Here is a 26,275-nt window from a genome sequence, read left to right as displayed (position 1 = left end):
ACCAGCAAAACTAGCCCATCCCTCCATTATTGTTTACAGAATCATTCAATATCGAAGACAGCCATTTAGCTCATTATGTCTATATTCATTCTTTGAAGTTATCCAATGAGTCTTCCCCACATAGTCTTGCAAATCTATATGAACAATCTTTGCAAAGCTCTTACCTCAGCATCTAGTTTGACTGCTTTAACAGTCTTCAAATTTGCAGTGTGTTTCTGTTACAAACCAAAAAAAAGGACATGCAAGGAAATGAGTTATCCATTTTCATGTAACATGATTCTATTTTACATAACATCTTGCTATTTACATAGAGTTTTTTTATTGCCAATCAGACATGTAGGAGTCAACCACATTGCTGTGGATCTGGAGTCACATATAAGCCAGAGCAGGGAAAGGGCATTAGTGAACCAGATGGGTTTTTATGACAATTGACAATGGTTTTGTGATCATCGTTAGACTTTTAATTCCACATTTCTATTGAATTCCACCATCCGCCTTGGTGGGATTCGAACCAGGTCCTCAGAGCATTTCCCTTGGTCTCTGGATTATTAGTCCGATGACAATAATTTTTATTCCTGTCACAAAGAGGCTTACATTAACACTGCAATAAAGTTACTGTGAAAATATCACTACGCCATTTCCTCTCCTGAAGAATGGTAGCTGGGAAGATGTCAAATGGTTTAACCACATTGGAAGAGTTTAAAAAACATCATATTCCTTGTTACATTTAAAATACATTTATGCTAACTTGGTGCAGTGTTATAAACAAAGCTAAAACTGGGTTTATCACATTTTGTATCAGAATGTCTAGCCCACCATCTGTGAGCAACGTGATTTAAAAAAACTGATTTAAAAAAAACACACAGAATTAATTTCTAGTCACATCAACATAGTCAGTTTGTTAGCAGAAAACGTTTTAATTAAAAAAAAGTCTACTGGTGTCCTTACGTCTAAACAAACAGCTTGAAAAGCCTCTTTGAAAGCCTACAAACAGGCACATTTACAAAAATTTGCAATCATGATTAATTTAATCTAGGTCCATGGGCAGTCTTGTGGGTGGGACTCATTTTCAAAGCAATGATTTTTAAATCATGTGCAAATGATTGTGAAATCTCCATTTGCACTGGTTACAATTTGCGTTTGGTGTTTCTGGTCAATTTTGGGCAACATACACTAAAGGAAAATAGTGCAGCATAGCAGAAACCCCAGGCCAGTGTTCTTTTATTCATTCAAGTTCTCTAAAAGTCAGAATCTCCAGTTCTCATCACAACATTTTGTTGTGTGGTTCTACAATAAGGATGCACAGCAGCTCTTTATACCACATTAGCTATCCTTCTGTGGCATGGTTCACCTAGTCTGCAGCACAGTTGTAATATTTATCTTCCTTAGATTCATTGCTCACAAATGCCTTATGGGCAAATGGCATAAATAACGTTGAATTGATTTCAGGACCTAATTATCATTGCTAGAAGCTTCTCTGGTTGGCCATTGTTTTGCTGCCCTCAATAACCTCTCCAGGTTAACACAAGGATCGGAAAAAAAGCAGTTATTCATTTGTGATTTGCTGCTTTGTTCTAAGTACTACATTTGACGTGCAGCAATGATCTCAAAATTTATATAAAATGTGTTCTTTGTGCAATGTTGTGTACAATAACAAACTTGAGATATAAAATAAATTTCAGTTTTATTCAGACTTTTTTTAAGAATAACAGTTACATTCACATCTGGTTTTTCGGATGGCTGGTAAACATGTTGCGTATCTCACATGATCTCCTGGTGGTCAACACAAATAAGGGCTAACTGTTCGTTTTGGACACATTTGATCCCACATGTTGCACATATAAGCACAAAACTGTGCTCACAAATAAATGATTGAACTTGTGGAAATGGTCTCTTAGCTGCAACACAAGATAAAGTGGTTTAGAGGAAAGTCTGAACTCCAAAAGATAAGAGGTAATTTTAACCACAATAGACAGAAAATGTGGAAGAGATGTAAAAGGGTTTGCCAATTCATTATCACCCATTTTACATCATTGCATAAAGTCAAAATGAGCCTATAGTTTGTGTTGTTTCAATGTGGGCTTTGAGCTGAAATTTTTAAATTAAATATATCTGAAAAACTCACCCCTGGTCTAGGTAGGGAAAGGTATGCACGCTTCTCTCCTAGGGGGAACAGATGCAAATAAACCATTTTGAACAAGGGACAAAATGATGAAAGCTGCATTTAAGTGTAATGAATTACAGAAATTTTTCAGTTCTTCCCATTACATCTCAACTTTTAATATCTTAGAATTACTAAGTTACACAGCCATGTATATTGCAATGAGTTATGAGTTTGCAAATACTCAGTATTGTCTATAAATATATTTGGGGATATGAGTTAAATTAATTAAAGTCAAAGCTGCCCTAAAATAAATGAGGCAATTTTCTTTCAAATATATTTTTCCCATAATCCTTGAACACAATGTGGCTTTTTGCATACTAACCAAAAATGTAAGTACCATTTTTATTAAACATGCCTTGTCAAATATAATCTATCCTCTTAAAATTGCCCTGACATCACCTGACCATATCTTAACTTTTGTATCCCTGTTCTTAATTCCTTCCTTTTCACCAAATTGACATGCAACTTCTATAGTCTTGAGGTTTGATATATATGCGAAATTCCTTCCTCTTAGTTTAAAGAGCATACAAGGCACAATCTAACGGAAAGGTTTCTAAGTGTTATCTGTGGCAGGATTTGCTGGGGGTTTCACGCTGTCTCTTGTCAGCAAGACCCCACCCGTATCTAACCACACTTAGTCACTTTTTTGGGCCCTGGGTAGTATCTCCCTGACCAAGCCGACATTTAAAATTATTTTCATCACTGAGGAGCTGAACTCACTGGCCAGACTGGCTCCTGAGAGATCGGATTACCATTTTTAAAGAGTGCCCTGATCTCCAAGTGGGCTTGTCAGTCCCATAGGAAATGTCACACCCCACACACATGGGCAGTGCCGCACACCCCGAATGATGACATGCTGCTATAAGGTCATGGAGGACCTTTTTCAGGCCTTCCCAGGCCCCTTTTTGCCCTCCACCCCTTCCAGGATCCCCAACCTTCACCTCCCCAACCGTTCAGAGGTCCATTCATACCCACTCTGAACCACACCCCCCCACAACCCTCCATTCACGGGCACATTCCCTCAAGCCACGACCCTTGGCAGTGCCACCCAGGCACCCTGGGAGTGCTCCTACAGGCTTTACGGTGTCAAGGTGCTCATGTTCTAGGGGGAGGTCCAGGGGGCCATCCACCCCATCCCTGACCACCAAGGGTTTCCAATAGCCAGGGAGACTGACCAGCTGCCCTGATGCCTGCTTCACATTTGTGTGGACCAATATTAATCAGTGCCCGCGTGACCGCTTGCTGGGGAGCCGGTTAGATGATGGGAGGCCCTTAGAAAGGGGGTCCTTCATGTTAATGGGATGGAGTTTGGCCTTAACTGGTGATTAATGGTTTCTTGCCACGCCATGGCGGGATCCAGATCTCACCAAAGGGCGCGGGCTGATTAGATTGGAAACCAATCAACACCTGCACGATTCCTGATTTCGGACTGTCTCGCAATGTAACCAGCTCGCTCGGACTCATGCCTGACACGATTCAGCCGCTAGATCGTGCCCATAATTAGTTAGATGGGTTAGCACTGTTAAAATTACACAGGGAATTTTAAAAATTATAAATCAGGTAAATAATTCAGGACCTTCATCTCAGAGCATGCTTTCAAATGGATGAGTTGCATTTTGTAGAGCGAATCAATTAACACTGCTCGCCAAACTGGACATACAATTGGCTGGCTGCACTTGTTTTAAGCCAGGGGCTGAATTCTCTGTTCCTGAAACTAAGTGTTGACGCCAGGGCAGGATTCGTGGACTTTCACGCCAGCAAAATTGGCGCTGAACCTGGACCGATTAAATGACTGAAGAGGGGCTAGAACCGGCGTTACATGGAACACAATCGATTCCAATGAAAAATGGTGCAGGATTCGCCAGGTCCTTGATCGACACATTCGGGAGGATGACAAGCTGCAGCGGCATATACATATTGCAGACCCCACACACACTCATACCAGCCCACAAAGTGGCACTGGTTGTGCTAGAGCATGTCCATGCAGCTGATGGGTCAGCTGGAGCCAGAGGGCACCAAGGTGGGGTGGCCTGAGGGGACACCCATACGGCCTGTGGCCCTAAGTTCATGGTGGGCTAACAGCGGCGTGCGCAGCTGCATGGCTCCCTTTCTGGCTGCAGGAATGGTGTTCCATACCCACCTACCCTGACCCCCACAGCCCATCTCCTAGCCATCCCTTGCCCCCCCCCCCCGGCCAGTGGCACAAGTATCAGCAAACTATGGCGATGTTGGATACTTTCCGTATCCCCTTCCCTTACCCTCAGCAGCCATAGCATCGGCTTCACGATTTTTAAAAGTACAAGTGATCCACGCCCTCAGCCCATCGGAGGCAGAGCCTGACGGAGGCCCCCGGAGAATACCAGGTCAGGAATGCTAATGATATGCAAACGGTTTCTACTGTAGGTGCGTTCTGGACCACATTGATGCCGTTATCAAGGTGATGGAGAATTGCAATTTGACCTCAAATCGGCGCCCGCCGCGATTTTTGCTTTGGAACCTATTCTTCGTCCAATCGTGTTTCCCGATTTTGGCATCAGCCAATGGAGAATCCCATCCCAGGTCTGTTTAAATTGGAGTTAAAAACGTGAGACAGTGGGCAATATACTCCATTTCCAGCCAGAGGTGAATCGCACCTGATTTGTGCTCATGGCAAGGATTGCGAGGGAATCCCACCAAAAGATCGCCATTTTGGAGCAGCGCACCAGTAGCGAGGCCCCGTGGTTAGCCATCCCCCCCCTTGTATTGCAAATCAACTCCCCCACCCCATCTCCTGCTACAGAGCAGACCAAACTGAGGCAGTGAAACGTATTACTGTTGTAACACTCACCTGGACATGCACCTGCTAGCTCAGACAGAAGAAGCACCACGTGTCAATACATGGAAAGAGAAAGCAGTGACCTATGTTTGAAACCCTCTGATCCTTGAGCTGCAGCCATTCATTCATTTCCCTGAGTGGGGTATGATTGACAAAATCCACACATACAGCGTTGACCCTTGTTTCATTCATCTTTTTCATGGTTTAGGAACTCTGAAGTGCTGTAACCACAATCTTTACAAACATCAACCTCTTCAAAGAGTTAAGTGCATTCCAATCACCTCTCTTTCACACTTTAAAAATTTAGAGTAGCCAATTATTTTTCTTTTCCAATTAAGGAGGAATTTAGCATGGCCAATCCACCTAACCAGCACATCTTTGGGTTGTGGGGGTGAAACTCCACAAGGACAGTGACCCAGGGCCGGGTTCTCAGCGCCACAGTCCCATGCTAACCACTGCACCACATGCCGCGCCCCCCTTCACACATGAGTGATTTTGAAGTACTGATCTGAAATTGACATCACTTAGATAAGTGCTTTCAATTTCCAGCTGATAACTTCAAAATCACTCAAGTGTGAAGGGAGGTGATTGGAAAGCACTTCATTATATTTGAAGTGGTCCAAGCCCTGTCAATCAAAACTTGGGGCGCGATTCTCCGCTGCCCACGACGGGTCAGAGAATAGCGGGAGGGCGTCCCCGACATTTTTCACGCCCTCCCGCTATTCTCCCCCACCCCACAGCCGCCCCACGACACAAATCGCTGCTCGCCGTTTTTTACGGCGAACAGCGATTCTCCCCAGGCCGATGGGCCGAGTTCCCAGGCCTTTACGGCCGTTTTTACGGCAGCAAACACACCTGCTTGCTGCCGTCGTAAAAACGGCCGCAACATGCCCGTTCTGGGCATCCAGGGCCCCGATTGGCACGGCAGTACCACGGCCGTGCCAAGGGGGTCATGGGCCCACGATCGGTGCCCACCGATCGCGGGCGCATTCTTTCTCCCTCCGCTGCTCAGCAGGATCAGTCCGCGGGGCGGCCGAGGGAGATGACGGCCCCGCGCATGCACGGGTTGGAGCCTTCCAATCCGCGCATGCGCGGCTGACGTCATCGTGCGCGTCAGCCGGCGTGACGCTTGGCGCGCGGACTTAGCGATGGTCAGTTGGCCAGTTTCACGGCAGCCTTTACGACTCGCCGCATTTGCGGAGAATCGCGCCCTTGATGTCTCTCAAAATCGTAGTTGGGGCACATCAGTTACCCAGCCCTGAAGGAAGATGAATGGAGCAATGCTGGCAACTGTGTGTGTCGAAGCTGTCAATCACAGCCAATATCAAAGAGATATGAGTGACTGGCTTGCAGCACACAGATCGCAGGCATTTAAACAAAGCTGACTGGTTTTCTCTTTCCAGGAATTGACACATGGTGCTTCCTGTGTCTGAGTCAGCAGGTGTATTGCCCAGGTGAGTGTTTAAACAGTATTTTTTTTCACTGCCTGTCTGTACAGCCCTCTCGCAACCAGACTTGGGCCTCTCTTCTGGGGGCTTCCTGACAGGGATCTCTTTTCTGGTGGGCTTCCTGACAGAGATCTCACTTCTGGGGGTCTCTTTATTTAGGGGGTCGCTGTGGGAGGATCCCTTTAGTTGGGGGTCTCTGTGGGGGGCCTTTATTTAGAGGGTCTCTGCTCTGTGGGGGTCCCTTTATTTAGGGGGTCCCTGTGGGGGCATCTTTATTTTGGGGGTCTCTATTTAGAGCGTCTCTTTATTTAGGGGGTCCTTTTATTTAAGGGGTCTCTGGAGGGGTCACTTTATTTAAGGATCCCTGGAGGGGTCACTTTATTTAAGGGGTTTCTGGGGGGCCACTTTATTTAAGGGGTCTCTGATGGGGTTACCTTTATTTAGGGGTCTCTGGGGTGGTGGGGTAGGCACGTTTTGCACTGGGGGTGGAGAGTGGCCTTCGATGGACTTTGGAGAAACTCCCTCAATGAGTTACCCCCTTTGCCCACCACAAGATCCACAGCGTCAGGGTCATGTCTGTCAAAAGCAGAAGTGATTCTCGCCTGCACGATTCCTGCCCAGAGGACCGGAGAATTGCGTGGGCCCGGGTAATTAAATGGCGTGCAAACCCTGATCCCGCAGCGAAGGGGAGCCAGAGCATCGGAAATGGATTGGCACCCAGCGCCAATCCCATTTTCTTCACTACTGTGGGATTCTCCACCTCATAAGGAACTCCGCAACTGGTGGCGTGAGGCGGAGAATTTCACCCATGATATCATAGGTAAGATCTCTGGGGAACAGTGATCAAGATGGAATTTCACATTCCGTTTGAAGGGCCTGAGACTAACTATTTAATAAAGGCAATTACAATGGTATGAAGACTAAATTGGCTCAGGTGGACTAGGAAAATAGATTTAAAGATAATATTGTAGATAAGCAGTGACAGACATTTAAAGGGACATTTCATAATTTTCAACAAATAATTTGCATTTAAAATGAAGGACTCTAAGAGAGGAATCAAACTAAAGAAAAAGGAGAGACATAAAAAATCATGAAAGTAAACTAGGAGAAGATATAAAAACATAGTGCAAGAGCTTCTATGAACATATAAAAAGAAAACATTGGCTAAAGTAATTGTTGGTCCCATAGAAAATGAGACATGAGACTGGGGAATTAATAATGGGAAACAAGGAAATGGAAAAAACTTTGAACAACTATTTCGCAATCATCTTCACAGCAGAAGACACCAAAAGCATCACAATAATAGTAGAAAATCAACAGCCAACCGAGCAGGAGGAACTTAGAACTTTTATCATGGAGGAAAGGTACTATGGAAATTTGTGGGAGCAAAGTTGATGAGGACCTTGGACCTGATGACTTGCAAGCTAATGTCTTTAAAGAAGTAGGGTGCGATTCAACCAAAATATTTCTAAGTGTCATTTTGGGTGGGTTTTGCATGGGTGTTTCTCGTAGGCTTTTTGGATGTGATCCACGCCATTATTCAATCACACAGTCATTTTTTTGGGCCTTGGGATAGCTTCTCCCAAGTTAAGCCCACAATTAGAAATTTTATCAACACTGGGAAGCTGAACTCACTGGTGAGACTGGCTCTTCCGAGATCAGGGCACCGTTTTGAAAGGATGCCCCGATCCTAAGTGAGCTTGAGGGTGCCCCACAGCCCCCACACAAAGGCAATGTCCCCCCCCCCCTCCCCCCGCACACATGGGCATTATCCCACACCCCACCAAGTGAGGACCCCGGCTACCAGATTGTTGAGGGCCCCTCCATTTTAGGCCTACACACCCACCCCCTTTTGGCCTCCCCCTTTCAGGACCCACCCTTCACCCCCCCAACCTTTTGAAGCCCCTTCATACCCATTTTCCACCCATCTGTCCTCCACACCCACTCATCCCTCCTTAAAAGGGCATGGCCCCTCAGGCCCAGGGTGGCAGTGCCAAGGTGCTTGGGTTCCAGAGGGAGAGCTTGTGTTCCACCCTTCCCTGTCCCCGCCCACCTAGGGGTCTCCAATGGCCTGGGAGACCCCCAGGTGCCATTAGGCCTGGTTCACATTTTTGTGGACCAGTACTAAACGGCACCCAGTCTAGGCCTTGCTGCGAGGCAGTTAGTTCCTGACTGCCAGGAGAATCTGGCACAGACCAGATCGTGGTGTCTCGCACGGTTTGGATGACTCGCGAGGTCCCCGGCCTCGTCACGTCACCAAGTCGGGCGCGATGAGGCCGGTAAATCGCGTCTGTGGTTTCAGATGGCTGCATTGATTTTAATCTTCCAAACTTCCCTGGATTCTTGAATGGTTCCAGTGGATTCAAATACTGCACATACAATGCCCCTATTCAAGAAAGGAGGGAGATAGAAAGTGGGGAGCTAGAGACCAGTTAGCTTAACTTCTGACTTTGGGAAAATGCTGGGACCCATCATTAAATGAGGAGCAGGAAATTTAGGAAATCATAACACAATCAAGCAGAGTCAACATGATTTTATGCAATGGAAATAGTATTTTACAAATTAATTAGCCTCCTATGAGAATGTAGCAAATAGGGTGGATAAAGATGAACCAACATATTTAGTGTATGAGAATTTCTAAAAGGTATTTGAACAGGTGCCATAATAAAAGGTTAACAAACAAGATAAGCACTCATGTTGGTGGGGGCAATATATTAGCGTGGACAAAGGATTGGTTAATTAACAGGAAACAGAGTTGGGATAAATGGTTGGCAAACTATAAATAGTGGAGTGTCACAGGGATCAATGCTGGGGCCTCAACTATTTGCAATCTATATTAATAACATGGATGAAACAATGAAATGTATTGTAGTCAAATCTGCAGATGTTCAAAAATAGGCAGGAAAGCAAGTTTCAAAGAAGACAGGAATCTGTAAAAGGGCAGCTTGGTGTCACAATGGTTAGCACTGCTGCCTCACAGCACCAGGGACCTGGATTCAACTGGGGCCTTGGGCGACTGTCTGTGTGGAGTTTGCCCGTTCTCCCAGTGTCTGCATGGGCTTCCTCCGGGTGCTCCAGTTTCCTCCCACAGTCCAAAGATGGACGGGAGGAATTCTCCGCAAGGCCTGACGCCGTCGTGAAACCCGGAGAGGTTCACTACGGCATCGGAAGCCTCTCCCGGCCCCCTATTCTCTCCTCCATGGGGGAGATAGGAGGGCCGTACCGGGAAACTCAGCCGCCAGGCCTTGTCCCTGGCTTCAAGACCCGGCGTGCCAAGAATGATGCCGGGGCGACGCCTAATGACGTAAGCCGTGCATGCGTGGGTTGGGCAGCTCAAACCCGCGCATGCACAGTTGCCGTCTTTCCCCTCAGCCGCCCCGCAAGACGTGGCAGCTTGATCTTGGGGGGCGGCGGAGGGGAAAGAGTGCGTCCCCTTGAGACGCCGGGGGGCACCGATCGCGGGCCCGTCCCCTCCCGAGCACGGTCGTGGTGCTCGATCCGCCCCTCACAGGCCCCACACTTACCTGGCGCGCCATGTTCATGATGGCAGCGACCAGGTGTGGTTGCCGCCGTCATGAACAGGTCGGGAACGGCAGGCTGCTCGGCTCATCCGGGCCGGAGAATCGCGGGCCGCCGTGAAAAACTGGACACGCGATTTTGGAGGTGGTGGGAGAATAGCGGGAGGTGCGGGAGCGGACCTCCCGCTATTCTCCCACCCATCATGGTTGCGGAGAATCGCGCCCGTGGTTATGCAGATTGGCCATGCTAAATTGCCCTTTAGTGTCCAGAGAGGTGGGGTTGCGGGGATTGAGCGGGAGAGTGGACTTGGCTGGACTGCTCTTTTGGAGGGTTCAACGCACACTCGAAGGGGTGAATGGCCCCTTTCTGCGCTGTAGGGAGTCTATGATTCTAGTTAGGTAAAATGAGTGGAAAAAAATCTGTCAGGTGGAGTATAACGTGGGAAAATGTGAAGTTATCCACTTCGGCAGGAAGAATGGAAAAGCAGAATGTTATTAAAATGGAACAGGACTACAGAATGCCTACAGTGCAGAGGTATGTCCTGGTTTGGATGTCCTTCTACTTGACACAAAGAGGTGTCATGCCAGTACAGCAATGATTCAGGAAGGCAATTGGAATGTTAGGGATGGGGTATAAAAGTAGGAAAGTCTTGCTGCAACTGGACAGGGCATTGGTGAGATCACACCTCGTGTACGGTTTCAGTGTCTCAAAGAATATACTTGCACTGCAGAAAGTTCAAGAAGACTCACATGGTTGATTCCAGAGATGACCGGATTGTCTTCCGAGGAAAAGTTGAGCCAATGCTCTTTGGAGTGTAGAAAAGCAAGAGGTGATTGCTTTATTGGAACATACAAGTTTCTGAGGGGGCCTGACAGGATAAATGCTGAGAGGATGTTTTCCCTTGTGGGACAATCTAGGATTGGGGGCATCACTTCAGAATAAGGGATTACCTATTTAAGACTAGGAGAGTAATTTCTTCTCTCAAGAGGGCCATGACTCTTTGGTATTGTCTTCAACAGAGAGCTGTGGAGGCTGAATCATTGACTACAAATTCTTGAACTATAGGAAAGTCAAGGGTTAGGGTGAACAGGCAGGAAAGATCAGCCAAGATCAGAACAGCCACAATATTAAATGGCGGAGCAGGTTCAAGAGGCCATAAGGCCTACTGTTGCTCTCATTTATGCACTCGTTCTTGTTATGTAGCAGTCAATTTGCATACAGCAAAATCTCACAAACAGCAATGTGACCAGATAATTTGGTTTAATAATATTGGCTGAGGGATCAATATTGGTCAGTACACAAAGGGAAAACTCTTACTCACCTCCAAAATAATGCAATGGGTTATTTTGTGTCCATTGGAGGAGGTGGTTTAAGTACTTCATCCAAAAAATGGAAATTTCTCCCTTGGTTATGCATGGAAGTATTAGCCTAGTATCTGTACTAGTCTCTGGAGTGGGACTTGAACCCTCTAACTCAAGAGATGATTAAGCCACCACAGAGCTGGTAGCTGAAATGTTAGAAAAGTCTACAAAGAAGACAGTTCAGGACAGAAATCACAAAAGCATATGAAATAGTATTTGAAATGAAGAAGAACATTTTACAGAGGCATTGGTATTTGACCTTATTTACCAGTTGGGGTCATAGATATACGCATTTTAAGGTTGTATAAAATGCAACTGAATGCGGTAGTAGAGGGATCAGTTTTAATGGTCTCAAAGGCTTTCTTTCATACTTGGCTTTTTCATGCTCCTATGTTACAACGGTGACCATGCTTCAGTACTACATTATTGACTGCAAAGCTTTGCAATGCCTTAAGGTCACCAGAGACGCTATAGAAATTTAGTCTTTCCAATCACCAGGAAAGGTTATTGAAATGGTACCCAAGGCTACGTGATGGCTCCTGGAGAGCGTAGTGAGTGAGGTATACAGTCAGAGGTGGTTACGTGCAGATTAATCAAAAGGGAATTATAGAATTTTGGGGTCTAATGGAGGTAGCCATGTTTGTTAAATGTCTTAATATTCCAAACTGGAAACTCTCAGTTAAGTGATGTTTTTTGGACCAGTAGGTGGAGATGTTGCACCATGAAATATGACTGGTGTATCAGTCATTTGCTGATCCACTCTTGAAATAGTGTTATCCCTATTTTGTTCACAACAAATGCGGAATTACAGAAAAATATAGCATAATGGGGCAGCAGGGTAGCATGGTGGTTAGCATAAATGCTTCACAGCTCCAGGGTCCCAGGTTCGATTCCCGGCTGGGTCACTGTCTGTGTGGAGTCTGCACGTCCTCCCCCTGTGTGCGTGGGTTTCCTCCGGTTGCTCCGGTTTCCTCCCACAGTCCAAAGATGTGCGGGTTAGGTGGATTGGCCATGCTAAATTGCCCGTAGTGTCCTAATAAAAGTAAGGTTAAGGGGGGGGTTGTTGGGTTACGGGTATAGGGTGGATATGTGGGTTTGAGTAGGGTGATCATGGCTCGGCACAACATTGAGGGCCGAAGGGCCTGTTCTGTGCTGTACTGTTCTATGTTCTATAACCAGCAGGAGGTTTGTGATGATTACCTTATTTTTAATGTGGTCACTTTTTCCATGTCATGTTCAAATGAAACTACGTTAACTGATTAGATTTTAATGAGAGAGAAACACATTTAGAGAGGAGAAAAAAAATCTGTGGGGGATGGGGCCCAAATTCAAATTTTGTGTCTCAGGATGACAGAATTTCTGCTGTGGGTGTGGGGATTCAGGATGGTTTTGAGCCCACAACCTCCAGAAGCAGATTGGAGGCAGCTACAGGTGACACTGAGCAACAAGGCAGTCTGGTTCTCTGGGGCTCCATCCCAATTGTTTTGTTAAATATAAACCCAATCACCTCCAATACTTCCCATACCCAATCCATACCAACCCATGCTCCCCACCCACCTCAACAATCCCTTTTTGCCCCATGCCAACCTAATGCCAAATCATGTCATCCCATGCCCCCTACCCACTACCCTTTGCCTTTAAATTCTCCATGCCAACTCATCCAGTATCTACCATGGGCAGACCTCAGGAGCCATGTTGAGATTAAACAAAAGATTGATCCAGGTATCTATTACAGTTTTTATCATAATAAAAACATTCCCATTCACAAAAATTCATTAAAATGTTTTAAAGGTCCCGTAAATACTTAATCCATTATCAAAACCCACTTCAAAGACAGCTAATCTTTTAAGAACCACTTTGAGCAATCAATAAAGCTTCCCCTTCCCTGCTGGGATAGTTGGTAGGGGGTTGGGGAGGGCGGGCAAAGTGGAGAGAAATTCAATTTGTTCTCTTTAAACCCGAGATGCAATCTAAATTCACCTTCTGACCTCAATTAAATGGCATTCAGAGAGGACAGGAATTTGTGCACATTTGCATGGAGCTAACAGGTAGGTTGGATCTTTGAGGGGAAGGGTTAGCCTTGGATTGGGTAGTGGAGAGAGGGCAAGTCGGTCCTCAAATGTGCAGGCAGCAGGCCAGGGCTTTTCATAGACCTAAAAGCGCATGCTGTCCTGCTCCTTCTGTGAAAAAAAAAAGAACAAATTTCTTGGCCCCTATTCCTTTTTAGAGAATGGCTTACAATGGTGCCTTTAAATACCACTGGTTAGACCACAAAGGAGAATATGCACCTCCCAAGTTTTCAGGCCTAAATGTGACATCAGGAGTCACTACCTGGCATAGAACCCAGATTCATGTATTTAAGTTGCCGAATGCTCATTTTAGGCCGGTCCCCTAAGTGACAATTAAACATTTGAGTCAATGGGCAGCGTGATTGTCCATTTGAGACTCTATGGGCGGAATTCTCCGTCGACTGCGCCGGAATCGGGAAACATGATTGGGCAGAGAATCTCACATCAGCCGAAAATGGAGGCTGGCGCTGGGTGCCTGACTGAATGCCAGGCCCCAGTGCCTCGACAGCAACGTGAATACATTCTGTGCTGCACATACAGTAAACGCCGTTGGTATATCATTAACGGACCTGTTCCAGTATTCTCCAGGGCTCACACAATGCTCCGCCTCCATCAGGAGGAATTACCGACAGAGAGGTTCACTTGTGGTTTTTAAAAATCGGGAAACAGATGTAGTGGCTGTTGAGGGAGAGCGCGGAGGTAGGTCCTGTTCCCAAAGCAAGGCCATGCACTGCCGATACTGCTGCTGGCATGGCTGGCTGAGGGAGCGTCTCCCAGAGCTTGCGGGGGTGGGTGGGTGGGAGCGAAAGAGTTGCGGGGGTTGACCATGTGATGGGCCGTGGTGTCAGGGTGACCCCTTGCTGCACACTCCATTGACCGCCCACCTTGGCCTGTGCTTCGAAGGGGGAAAGCAGCTGTCTAGGTGCACTCACCCACAACATCTTTCTCCACCCCGCCAACACCCCTTCCCACCCAGGTGCTACCTGCCAACAGGCATCACACAGTCGACCCAAAGGCAATTCCCATGATAGCCCCTACAGGAGTGCACAGGTCATGGGTCGCAGGGCCTACGGCGCTCACAGCCTCTGCCACAGTACACCTGCTGGCAGGGACAGGTGCTGGGGACAGAGGTCCCTATAGTGCGGGGCACCGATAGAGCCAGGGGTGGGTATGGAGGGCAGCATGCCAGGAGGAAAGGCTGGGGGAGGAGGGTGGGGGGTCCCTACAGGGGCAGGGGGCTGCAGTTCAGGCCGGGGCCACCATGTAGCCCGTTGGACCTGGTTGGGCACGGGGTACGCACCATGCTAACATGTCTGTCTTTGACCCCTGCAGACAATGGTTTTCGTGATCCCACCAGGAATGCCTTGGCGTCACAGCCCTGGGGGATGCACGGAGGCTGTACAAGCAGGAGCTACTCAGGGAGGATCCTGCAGTAGCAGAGCCTGCCCACAGGAACAGGGACCAGCTGATAAGGATGGAGAACAGACCACCCAACAGAGCGAGGAGGTGGGAAGGAATCGCCGCATTAGGCCTCTTGTGTATCAACAGCGGCCGTCATTTGAGGACCTGCTGGACCGGGCTAAGACCCTGGCAGAGCAGGGGGACCGTATGGCATATCTGCTGGATTATGGCACACCTGGAAGTATGGGGTATGGGGGAGGACACCGCTCGCGGTGACCTTCAAGATGACCACCAACCTGACCTTTCTCGCCCAGGGGACCTTCCAGATGCCGAGGGGAGACATGTACAGAGAACTTGCAGACCTCAGTGCATCTGTGCAGTCACGGAGGCTCTTAATGCCTGGTCGGTACAATATATCAGGTTCAATGTGGACTGAGCCCACCAGGATGCCCGGCCAGCAGTGGTTTGCCGCCATCGGCAGATGCCCCAGGTCAAAGGGGTGATTGGTGGTATGCATGTCCTCCAACGAGCATCGGCACATGAGCGGGTGGTCTTCACAAACCGAAAGGAGTGAAAGTGCAGCTGGTGTGTGACCACGAGATACACATCATACACGTCCGCGCCCAATACCCAGGCAGTGGGTACGACACCTTCATTCTGGCGCACTCGACGGTTCTCGATATCTTCGAGACACAACCCTAGGTGAGAGGTTGGCTCCTGGGTGACAGGGGCTATCCACTGCAGTCGTTGATGCCTATCTGGAGGCTACAGACTGATGCGGCGATCCTCTACAACGATGCTCCCCCCCCCCCCATGGATTATCTGTGTTTACCCCCCCCACCCGACTTCCCCCCAGTATGGGGGTGGTCCGACATAATAAAATGCTTTCCATGCACTTCCCTTCACGGTTGAGTGATTTTGATGTGGTCAACTAGAAATTGACATTCTGCTTGAATGGTCTAGATGTCAAAGCTTGATGTTTCTAAACATTGCAGTCAGAGCACTTCAGAATTAATCAACCATGAAGGAAGATGAATGGAACAATGCTGACTGCTGGGTGTGTGGGGAAGCTGTCAATCACAGCCTAGTAAAATCAATATCAAAGAGAAAGAAATGAATGAATGACTTACAGATCAAAGACTGGAGTGCAACATTTACACCATCGAGAACGAGATCAATTCCAATTTTTCTATTAATAGTTATTAATAGTTATTTAGCTATATAAAATATTCACTATTTAGATTCTGCTGTAACACAGTGTCTGAGTCATACCCTTTTTAGTTAATAGAAACCATTCAAATCAAAGTGCCATGCTACAAAGATGCTTTTATTCTGCCAGGCATCTTAATCCCCTTTATTTTAAACTGACCTGTTCCAATTGTCTCCTAGTCTTTGTTCAATGTATTTGTTCTCTTTTCTGATCCCTGCCCTTCAGGGCTGCGGTTCCCAGCCAGTTATGACCCTCCAAATACACCGTGGAAAAAGATTCAAAATTCACGTCATTTAGCTAAAACTAACCTTCGTCTTCAGCTCTGTGGTTGGCATCTCCAAGACCTGACGAATCTTGGGCCTCCCACGTATGCGCTGGCTGGGAAAGAGCCGCACATGCGCTGTTCAGATTTTTTATGTTGGTTAGGCAGATGGGCCTTGGAGCTGAAGACAAAGGCCCATTGCACTCACACAAAAAGCAAAAACTCAAAAATGGCACAGAAACCCTGGGAGAAGCTGGAGAGAAATGTTGTACAGAGGTGTGCCTTGACATACAAAAGGTTGGGAACCACTGCATCAGAGTGTCTATATTCTTGGAATTTCATGCTCCCCAATTGTTTTTTTTAATCTGCTATTTCAGTGTCAATTCCAATCAGCATATAGTATATGGAGAACTTGGTTAATAAATTCAGAATATGCGTGCCCAACAGAAGACCACTGCTGCCCATCTGCCCATTTCTGGGGCGAAATTCTCCAACCGCCCACAGGGTCGGAGAATCGCCCGGGGCCGGAGTAAATCCCGCCCCCGCCGTGGCCGGACTTCTCCGCCACCCGGGAATTGGCGGGGGCGGGAATCACGCCCCACCGATCGGCGAGGCCCTGCAATGGGCCGAAGTCCCGCCGCTGGGAGGCCTCTCCCGCCGCCGTGGTTTGAACCATCTCTGGTAGCGGCGGGATTGGCGGCGTCAGCGGGCCCCCGGGGTCCTGGGGGGGCGCGGGGCGATCGAACTCCGGGGGGTGCCCACAGGGTGGCCAGGCCCGCGATTGGGGCCCACTGATCGGCGGGCGGGCCAGTGCCGTGGGGCACTCTTTTTCTTCCGCCGCCGCCACGGCCTCCACCATGGCGGAGGCGGAAGAGAATCTCCCAGTGCGCATGCGCCGGTGGTGACGTCAGCGGTAGCTGACGCACCGGCGCATGCGCGAACCGGCGAAGGCCTTTCGGCCAGCCCCGGCGCCGGGCGTCAAAGGCCGCTGGAGCCGGTTTGGGTGCCAGTCGGTGTGGTGCCAACTGCTCCGGCACGGGCCTAGCCCCTCAATGTGAGGGCGGAGACCCGACGCCGGAGTGGTTAGCGCCACTCCGCCCCGCCGGGACCCCCTGCCCCGCCGGGTAGGGGAGAATCCCGCCCCTGATGTTCAGAAAATATTATATTTATCTCTTAAACCTCTCAATTGCATCTTTTACTAAAATATTTCTTTGCTGCACTCTTTGTCCTCACCTACTTCTTGGGTTCTCTCTGTGCAAGAGGTTGTACCTAAACAGTCTGTTCATTTTCTCCCTAATGATGTGAGGCCTATGGTCGAAGTTGCACTTTCTTTATGTCAGGTGATTTAGTAGGATTTGGTTCAACTGCAACCCTTGAATCCTTCGATAAGTCTCCTGAGAGTTTACTTTCCTTCAGTGTTAAATTCATAACGGTGTTCTAGCTGTTTCTTGTAACAATGCTCCAACCTTCTACTTCTGGTTAGATTTGTGGCCACTTAAGTCAAAAACTAGAATCTTTGACAGGGAAAATTAACTACTTCTTTCTACTGCTCAATTTGTTTGTTGAAGTGGAGAATGGAGATTCCAGACTACCTATGTTTGGAATGATGTTCTGTGAAATATGGTACTCTCCTGAACACTAAAATGTATTTCTTGTATAAATCTGATTTTTGAGCATGCTTCAAATAAATCGCAGCAGAGAAAAAAATATTATTTTTGCGACAGTAAGTGGATAATTTACTGTTCAGAGAAAGATGTCTGTGCACATCAAAAAAACCTAATATGAATTCCGATAAAACTTACCAACCACAGAAAATATCCAAAGGTGTAAGACATCAGGGTGATCCCATTCAAAGGGGAGGACAGCAATTAAAAAATCAAATTGCTACATTCACTATATTATCAAATAAAGTATTCATGACAAGGAAATTAACAGATAAAATGTTGTTTTAACCTCCTCCTTCTCCCGCCCCCGTGATGGAATTATAATAGTTAACTCATTCAATGCTATATAAAATCAGTGTTTGAACAATATGAAGAATTAACTCAAAAACTGTCTTGATCCTTTCTCAGTCTAAGCCTGCCACTCACTTTTGTTTAACATGTTATTATTCTACCAAATGAGGTAATAGGTTTTCCCTGAATTTCAATGTCTTGCATATTTTTAGATCACTAAAAGGATTTAGCATTTTACAGTTACTATTCCTAACAGCATATTTATTATATGCTGTTTGAAATATGTTACCAGAATTTTTGTGTTTTATGCACTGTAATTTCCTTCCTCGGTTAGAACCCACATATTACACGACCCAACTGACCAACTATTCTAAATGTAATACAGAGAATACTTAAATCGAAGAGTCAATCTATTCACCTCTTCGCCCTTCAAATACATCATTAATTTCTTTCAGCAGAATGGACATATCGTTTAGTTGTGACTCCCATGCTTCGCAAAAGACATCTAGGTTTTCTTTGGCAATCTTACTGGAAGGGTGAAGAGCCAAGGTCTGTGCGGCAGAAATGATCTGAGAACAAAACAGAATAATTCACGTGGCAATACAAAGGAAGCCTAATATGTACTGGATGTTATTGAAAGTGCACAGATAGGAGACCTTGGAATTGAGAGTATCAAATTTTCTGTGTTTAAAAACACAGTGAACTGCATTCTAACTGCCGTGGGTCCGTTGATGTACAACGGTTATTAAAGACTTGTTTTGTTGCTTGGTACAAAAATTTAAATAAAAGCTAGCACACAGTTCCACAATATGATACCATGGAACTATTTGACAAAACAGTCCATTGGGTTAATGATTTTAGTCCAATTAGTTAAAAGAAATGTTGAGTGAGTGAGGAAAAAATAGACAATTAAGAAGCTCACCTGCTATTTTGAAAAAAAAACAATTAGTAGGCTATTGAACTTATTAAAAAAGCAGTTGACTGCAATTTTACATTTCTCACCACATTTTTCGATAGTCGGATGGGAAAAACATTGGAGGTGATTTATGCTATATAAGGAGGTGGCACAAGGGCCAGTGAAAAGGCCTGAAAATGGATCATGGCTGTAAGCAGCAGTAGAGTCTACTGAAGATGGCAGTGGTTGACTGTTGGTAGAATTTATTTCTTCACTGTTTTCAGACTGAGATTACATACAAGGAGAGTGAAAGGGGGCAGTGGCCCTTTGAATTGTGGCTTTAATCGACTTCTGGTTCAAGGCCTAACCTCTCTTATGCTGGACATCCTGCCAGTTTGGATGCAGGGACCCCATTCCCAGCGCTAATACGTTGAGCCTTCTTGCTGAGTGGCCGATAATTGGTCAGTTGCACTTGATTCGTCATGCTGCAAGCAGCGAGCAGACTATACATTAAGTTCTGCCCCGTCATTCTGCCACAAACTGTAACATCCAGCCCATTGCGAGTAAAAAGAAATTCTTTTAAAAAAAGATTGAGTGAAGTAAATCCATTTCCTTGAAAAATGCCCCATGCATATTTTGGGGGGCTTATTTTTAAAGGTATAACATATGACAATGAAATACCTTGGGAAAATTATAAGCAGTTCCAAACTTAACAAAACTTCCATACCTGTGGACCAATAACTTGAAATGTTTCTTCTGCATGGAAACAAGTAATCTCTAGGGGTTTTGTCCCTGACACGTGTCGCAGTAATCGAGAAGTCTGGAGGGGGGAAATAAAACAACACAGGTTTTACAGGGGTCGCAAAACATAAATTAGATTTCAATGAACTACAACTGAGACAACCTAAAAATCTTTTCTACTAACTAATATTTTTCTAGGTTCTATTATTAGTTAAAAAACAAAGTAGTTAATTAGCTGATTTACACAACATGCATGTTGCAAATGTATTGCAGGCAGGGTAATATTGTGGATACAAGACTGGACTGACAAACCTACAAGTGATCATTCAATGCCACAATAACAGGTTGTGGAATTGAATTTAATAAAAGGTCATTTGTGGGCTAGCACCAGAAAAACAATGACTGAAAACTGACAGATAACTGTAAATCCCAGTTGATTACAAATGGCTTACATGCACAAACAGACTCAAAAACAGCTTCTTCCCCGCTGTTACCAGACTCCTAAATTACCCTCTTATGAACTGACCTCATTAACACTACACCCTGTATGCTTCATCCGATGCCGGTGCTTATGTAGTCACATTGTACATCTTGTATTGCCCTATTATGTATTTTCTTTTATTCCCTTTTCTTCCCATGTACTTAATGATCTGTTGAGCTGCTTGCAGAAAAATACTTTTCACTGTACCTCGGTACACGTGACAATAAACAAATCCAATCCAATCCTTACATTAAAGGAACCCATCACCGCAACCCAGTCTGATCTAACAATGGTTGGCACTATGTGGTTTACTCAATACCCTCTTGGCTGGGACAATGCAGTATACTCAATGCCCTCTCAAGTAGCTTAAGCAAGTTGCTCACTTGTGCAAATATTTGTTACAAAGCATAACATGGTATCAATGACTGGTGGATGCCAATCCCAGGGTGGAGTGCCAGTACTCGAGCACCCTGACACCGAAGTTATTGGTGGGCAGAAAAAAAGCTGCAGATGGATTTTGAGTAGTTGTCGATGGGCAACGTGGTGAGCCAGCTGCGAGGCTCAACGTGGGCATATTATGAGTATGGGGAGAAGGCCAGTTGTTCTTTTTGGCTCACCAGCTGCCCCGTAGGAGATAGTACAGGTTAGGGACATGGGTAGCAGGTTCTGCCCCAGAGAAGGTTAATGAGGTGTTTGAGGCCTTCTGTTGTGGGTTGTATGAGTCAGAACCTTCGGAGGAGGGTGTATCAATGAATTAATTTTTGGATTGGTTGACCTTTTCAGAGGTAGAGCAGGAGAGAAGGCTCTATCTCTGGAAAGGAGATGTCGAAAGGGCTGGAGGAGATTATGAGCTGGACTCTGTCAATGCAGGCGGGTAAAGCTCTGGGTCCGGATTGGTTTCCCATTGAGTTTTACGAACAATTTGCGGGTCAGTTGATCCCACTTATGCTGGATATGTTTAATGATTACTTGGGAGTGTTGCTGGCCACATTGGCGTAGGCATAGATCAATCTCGATCCTGAAGGAAGACAAGGATCCTAGGGAATGTGGGTCATATTGGCCTGTCTCATTGTTATACGCTGACGCTAAGTTGCTGGCTAAAGTATTGGCAATGCGTTTGGAGCCCTGCATATCTGGGGCTATCTCGGAGGAGGAGTCTGGATTTGTTAAGGGTTGGCAGTTGACGACCAATATTAACAGATTGTTAAATGTGGTTTTGTCGCCATCCCTAGGGATGAGCCAGAAGAGATTATTTTGATGGACGTGGCTTCAGGCCAAAATTCATTTAATGGATTAGGTTTTTGTATAGGGCCCCCACCAAGTGTACGTACTAATGCCCTGAGCTCGGATTATTCCCAACTGAACTGGGGTACAGAGCAAGGGTATCTGTTGTCTCCGCTATTGTTTGCCTTAGCAATTGAGCCACTGGCCATTGCTCGGAGGTCGTCTACCAGATGGAGGGGCATAAAGCGTGGGGGCGGGGGGGGGAGCATAGGGTGTCCTTATATGCAGACGCGTTGTTACTATATGTCACAGACCCACTCTCCAACGTGGTAGAGATAATGGAATTGTTCAGGAAGTGCCTCCTTTTAGGGGTGCAAGCTGAATCTGAGCAAGAGTGAATGTTTTCCGGGCTGATAAGACAAGACTCCTCTTGGTCATAGGACGTTGTTGCAGAGAGATAGGCAGTTAGGGGTAATGCCACTACTAGATGGCAAATATTGATAAGGTGTGGGGATAGTTCGAGCACCCGGACTCTATATGGGACGGATGGAGGAGGTTTTGTGCATATGGTCGAATCAGAGGGTCTTGGTTACTGCAACACTTCCATTTTCCCCTGCTAGATTCTCTTCGAGCCTGGTGGTAATAGCCGTTTTGAGGATTTGAAATCAGGTTAGGCAGCATTTTAAACTGGGCTGTGTCACTGCTGGCTTGAATTTTCAGGAACCAAAGGTTTGTACCATCTGGCTTAGATTCATTATTTAGGGCATGGGAAAGGGAGGGGGTGTAAAGGTTTAGCGACATGTTTCTGAAAGGCATATTTGCCAGCCTGGACGTGTTGTTCGAGACGTTCAGCTCCTGTGGGGGAATGTATTCAGGTACTTGCATATGCGTGATTTATTAATGCGAGAACTTCCTTTATTTCCCGTGACCATTGTCTTCGCTTTTGGACAGGGTCCTGTCCTTGGCAGAGTTAGGGGAGGGCAGGATTCCGGAGGCCTATAGGTAGATATTGGTGACACAGCAGGCATCGTTAGAGGAGACAAAGATAAAGGGCGCGATTCTCCGAAATGGAGACAAAGGGCGCGATTCTCCGCTCCCACGCCGTGTGGGAGAATCGCGGGGGGGGCCGCTCTGGCACCCCCCGCAATTCTCCCACCCCCCCCCCCCCAAAATGGCATGTAGTGTTTTGCGACACGCCGCTCGGAGAATTGCGGGCCGCCGTTTTTCACAGCGACCCGCGATTCTCCGGCCCGGATGGGCCGAGCGGCCTGCCGTTCCCGACCGGTTCACGCCGGCGGCAACCACACCTGGTCGCTGCCGGCGTGAACATGGCGCCAAAAGCTGTTTTGTGGCTTGTGGGGGGCGGAGAGCACCACGACCGTGCTCAGGAGGGGACTGGCCCACGATCGGAGCCCACCGATCGTCGGGCCGGCGTCTCAAAGCGACGCACTCTTTCCCCTCCGCCGCCCCGCAAGATCAAGCCGTCACATCTGGCGGGGCAGTGGAGGGGAAGACGGTAACCATGCATGCCCGGGTTTGAGCTGTCATCCGTCGTGACGTCAGCCGCGCATTAGGTGCGCCGGCCGCGTCATTCTCGACGCGCCGGGCCTTGACGCCAGCGACAAGGCCGCGCGGCCTAGATTTACGGCACAGCCCTCCTAGCCCCCGGGGGGGGAGGGAGAATAGGGGGCAAGGAGAGGCGTCCGACACCTTCGTGAATCTCTCCGGGTTTCATGACGCGGCGGGCCTTGCGGAGAATTCCGCCCAGAGCGTTTGCCGTCGCGTTTCACAACGGCGCGAAACAAGCACGGGGACGGCTCCAGCCTCCCTTCCCGGCGCCAAATGGGCGCCGCGCAAACCTGCGCATGAGCAGTTGGGCCACGCCAACCCGTGAATGCGCGGGGGACTTCTTCAGCACACCGGCCATGATGCAACATGGTGTGGGGGTGCAGGAGCCGGCCGCGCAACAAAGTAGGTCCATGGGTGGGTGGAAGAGGCCGGTTGGTAGGCCCCGATCGCGGGCCAGACCCCATCGGAGGCCCCCCCCCCCCAGTAAAGGAACGCTTTTCCCCGGCCCACAGACCGCCCCCCGACCCTTCGTGCAGAGTTCCCGCCGGCAGCGACCAGGTGTGAACGGCGCCAGCGGGACTCTGCCGTTTCCGCGCGGCCGCTCGGCCCGTCTGGGCCAGAGAATCGGCGGCCTGGCCTCGGACAGCGGCCCGCGACCGGCGCCGCGCCAAATGCACCGGTGCAAATGGCAGAGATTCTCCGCACCACAGTGAATTGCGCTCCGGCGTGGCGCAGTTGCGGCGATTCTCCAGCCCGGCGCGGGGCTGGGAGAATCGTGCCCAAATTGGGAGGGTGAGCTGGATTTGATCTTTGAGGGGGGAGTGTGGAGTGAGGTGCATCACAGGGTCAAATTCACCTCCACGTGTGACGTTAAGCCTGATCCAGTTCAAGGTCGTGCATAGGGCGCATCTGAGTGGGTTCTTCCCTGGGGTGGAGGATGTGCGAGAGCAGTGCTCTAGGGGCCGACGAATTACACACACATGTTTTGGTCTTGCCTCAAGCTCGATAGTTTCTGGATCTCCATTTTTGATACAATGTCGGGATTTTGGGCGTTCAGCTGGTTGGTGGCCATTTTTGGACTCGCCGGTGCTGCAGATGGCGACGAGGGCAGATGTACTAGCTGTCACCTATAGCCTGGAGATAAGTTCTGCTTGGGTGAGGTGCCCCGTGCTGTCAAAGGCCTCGGTATGGCTGGGGTCCTGATGGAATTTCTACATCTGGAGAAGATTAAGTGTACCATGAGGGGGTCGGTGGAAGGATTCTAATTCAAGGTGCCAGCCCTTCATCTCCTTTTTCAGGGAACTGGGCACCATCAGCTGGTCAGCAGGGCGTTCTCTGTATTTTGTTTAAGGTATGGCTTTTTTTTCCTCTCATCGGGGGTGAGGGGAGAGGAGGTATGAAGGGATTGAGCGGTCATTGTATCGCTTTTTGCGTATAATGAAAACTTTTGTCTGAATAAAATTATTTTAATAATATGGGTACTTTTACTGTGCGCACAGACATTTCACACATGCCCAAGAAGGTGCACCTAGGGTCTGACTACTTGGATCCAACTGGATTCCAGACATTCAAGGTGCAAACACATCCACTTTTCTTTCTGCAGTCTGAACACCTATTCAAATCCATGTCAGCCATTGACAAGTTCAATAGAATTCTTATGCTGAGCACTATGGCCACTGCCGAGAGAGCACATTGCTTCACGTGTTGTCTTACAAAAGACCTGTATAACTGCAGCAATACTTTCTTACTCTTATGCTCCAAACCACTTGCAATAAAGGCGAACATACCATATTCCTTCCTCATTACTTGTGGTACATGTGCCGTATGTTAACTTCATGACTTGCACAGGAGGACTGACAATGCCCTCTGCAGCCCACATTTTACAAAACTCTCGTTTTTGAAATCTGCTTTTCTATTTTTCTATTCTACCTACCAAATTTCACATTTCATAATGTTTAAGACTAAATAGTGCAGCCACTAGATGGTGCAGTAACACACCAAGGCCGTTATGCCCAGTTTTGAAAGCTTATCCTTAAATGGGCAAAATTGCTTAAAATGGAATATTTTGTAAAATTGGTTCGGAGTGCATTACAAAGTGCAATGAAGAATTACAGAATATTTCTTTTTCTGAGTGAGTTCTTCAAATTAACTATAAACTTTGTTCAGAGTAAATTCAAAAGCCATTAAGGTGGATCAAAATTATCATGGAAACTCCATAAATCTGAAATGGTAGCTGAGAACCAAGGACTGAAAAGTATTTTTAAAAATTAGCTGCATTCTCTGAAAAACACTCTGTTACTTGTACTATGTTTTTTAATGTACAGTAATAACATATGCCCAAATACATACATGACCACACATTTTAATCATTTTTGGACACTAAGGGCAATTTAGCATGGCCAATCCACCATCTTTAGACTGTGGGAGGAAACCGGAGCACCCGGAGGAAACCCACGCAGACATGGGGAGAACATGCAGACTCCGCACAGACAGTGACCCAAGCTGGAAATCGAACCTGGGATCCTGGAGCTGTGAAGCAACTGTGCTAACCACTGCTCTACCGTGCTGCCCATTCCTCGGGACTGACTGTTAATATTAGCATACTTGCAGAGACCTGACACTGATTTATAAATGTAACAAAGGAAGCCCAAAGAATCCAATGCCATTAGAGCAGAAAATCGTTTCTGCAACATAAATCAACAATCCATAGAACCCCAAAGATCTAATGAACTGCATGAGATTCCCTTGTAAATTTCCAGAAGAGCAAACAAACACCAGATAGAAGAGTTTCCCACCAAGAGTTTGGAGCTCTTTTTGCTCACTTTTAAAATACGTGTTTCAACCCCTTACCTCAGTCAGTTGTTCCTTATGCTCAGATAGTTTACAGGTACACTCAGCTAATGCCTCCAAATTTGCTTCAACCCCAGATACTTTCAGTGCCTTGAGAACCACATGCTCAGTATAGCACCTCAGAAGGTCCGCTGCTGACTCCACCGCTGTATTTTGAAGCTGAAGAGCAAAGACAAAAGAATTACTGCACATCACTGCAAGAAAAACACTTTGTATGAATTGAGCAATGAAAGAAGGACTTTCAACTTGTCTGAGATTCCAAAAAGTATTCAAATCAGCTCAAACAATCTTTACTGCTGGTGAGAGCAATT

General features: G+C 47.2%; 1 protein-coding gene across 2 annotated transcripts in view; it reads right to left on the bottom strand.

Moving 5' to 3' along the window:
- Positions 1 to 26,275, bottom strand: part of ctnnal1 (catenin (cadherin-associated protein), alpha-like 1) — a 459,393-nt gene that overhangs the window by 20,039 nt on the left and 413,079 nt on the right. For both annotated transcript variants that reach the window (XM_038797869.1, XM_038797868.1), the window contains 5 exons: positions 25,965 to 26,123; positions 19,827 to 19,919; positions 18,623 to 18,773; positions 2,126 to 2,163; positions 165 to 215 (listed from right to left, as the gene is read on the bottom strand). In XM_038797869.1, coding sequence (XP_038653797.1) covers positions 165 to 215; positions 2,126 to 2,163; positions 18,623 to 18,773; positions 19,827 to 19,919; positions 25,965 to 26,123 — 492 coding nt within the window. The remainder of the gene's footprint in view (positions 1 to 164; positions 216 to 2,125; positions 2,164 to 18,622; positions 18,774 to 19,826; positions 19,920 to 25,964; positions 26,124 to 26,275) is intronic.

The sequence above is a fragment of the Scyliorhinus canicula genome, chromosome 5, assembly GCF_902713615.1.
Source record: "Scyliorhinus canicula chromosome 5, sScyCan1.1, whole genome shotgun sequence".
NCBI classification, from domain to species: domain Eukaryota; kingdom Metazoa; phylum Chordata; class Chondrichthyes; order Carcharhiniformes; family Scyliorhinidae; genus Scyliorhinus; species Scyliorhinus canicula.
The sequence above is the reverse complement of the archived record's forward strand: the minus strand, read 5'-3'. Positions and strand labels throughout refer to the sequence as shown.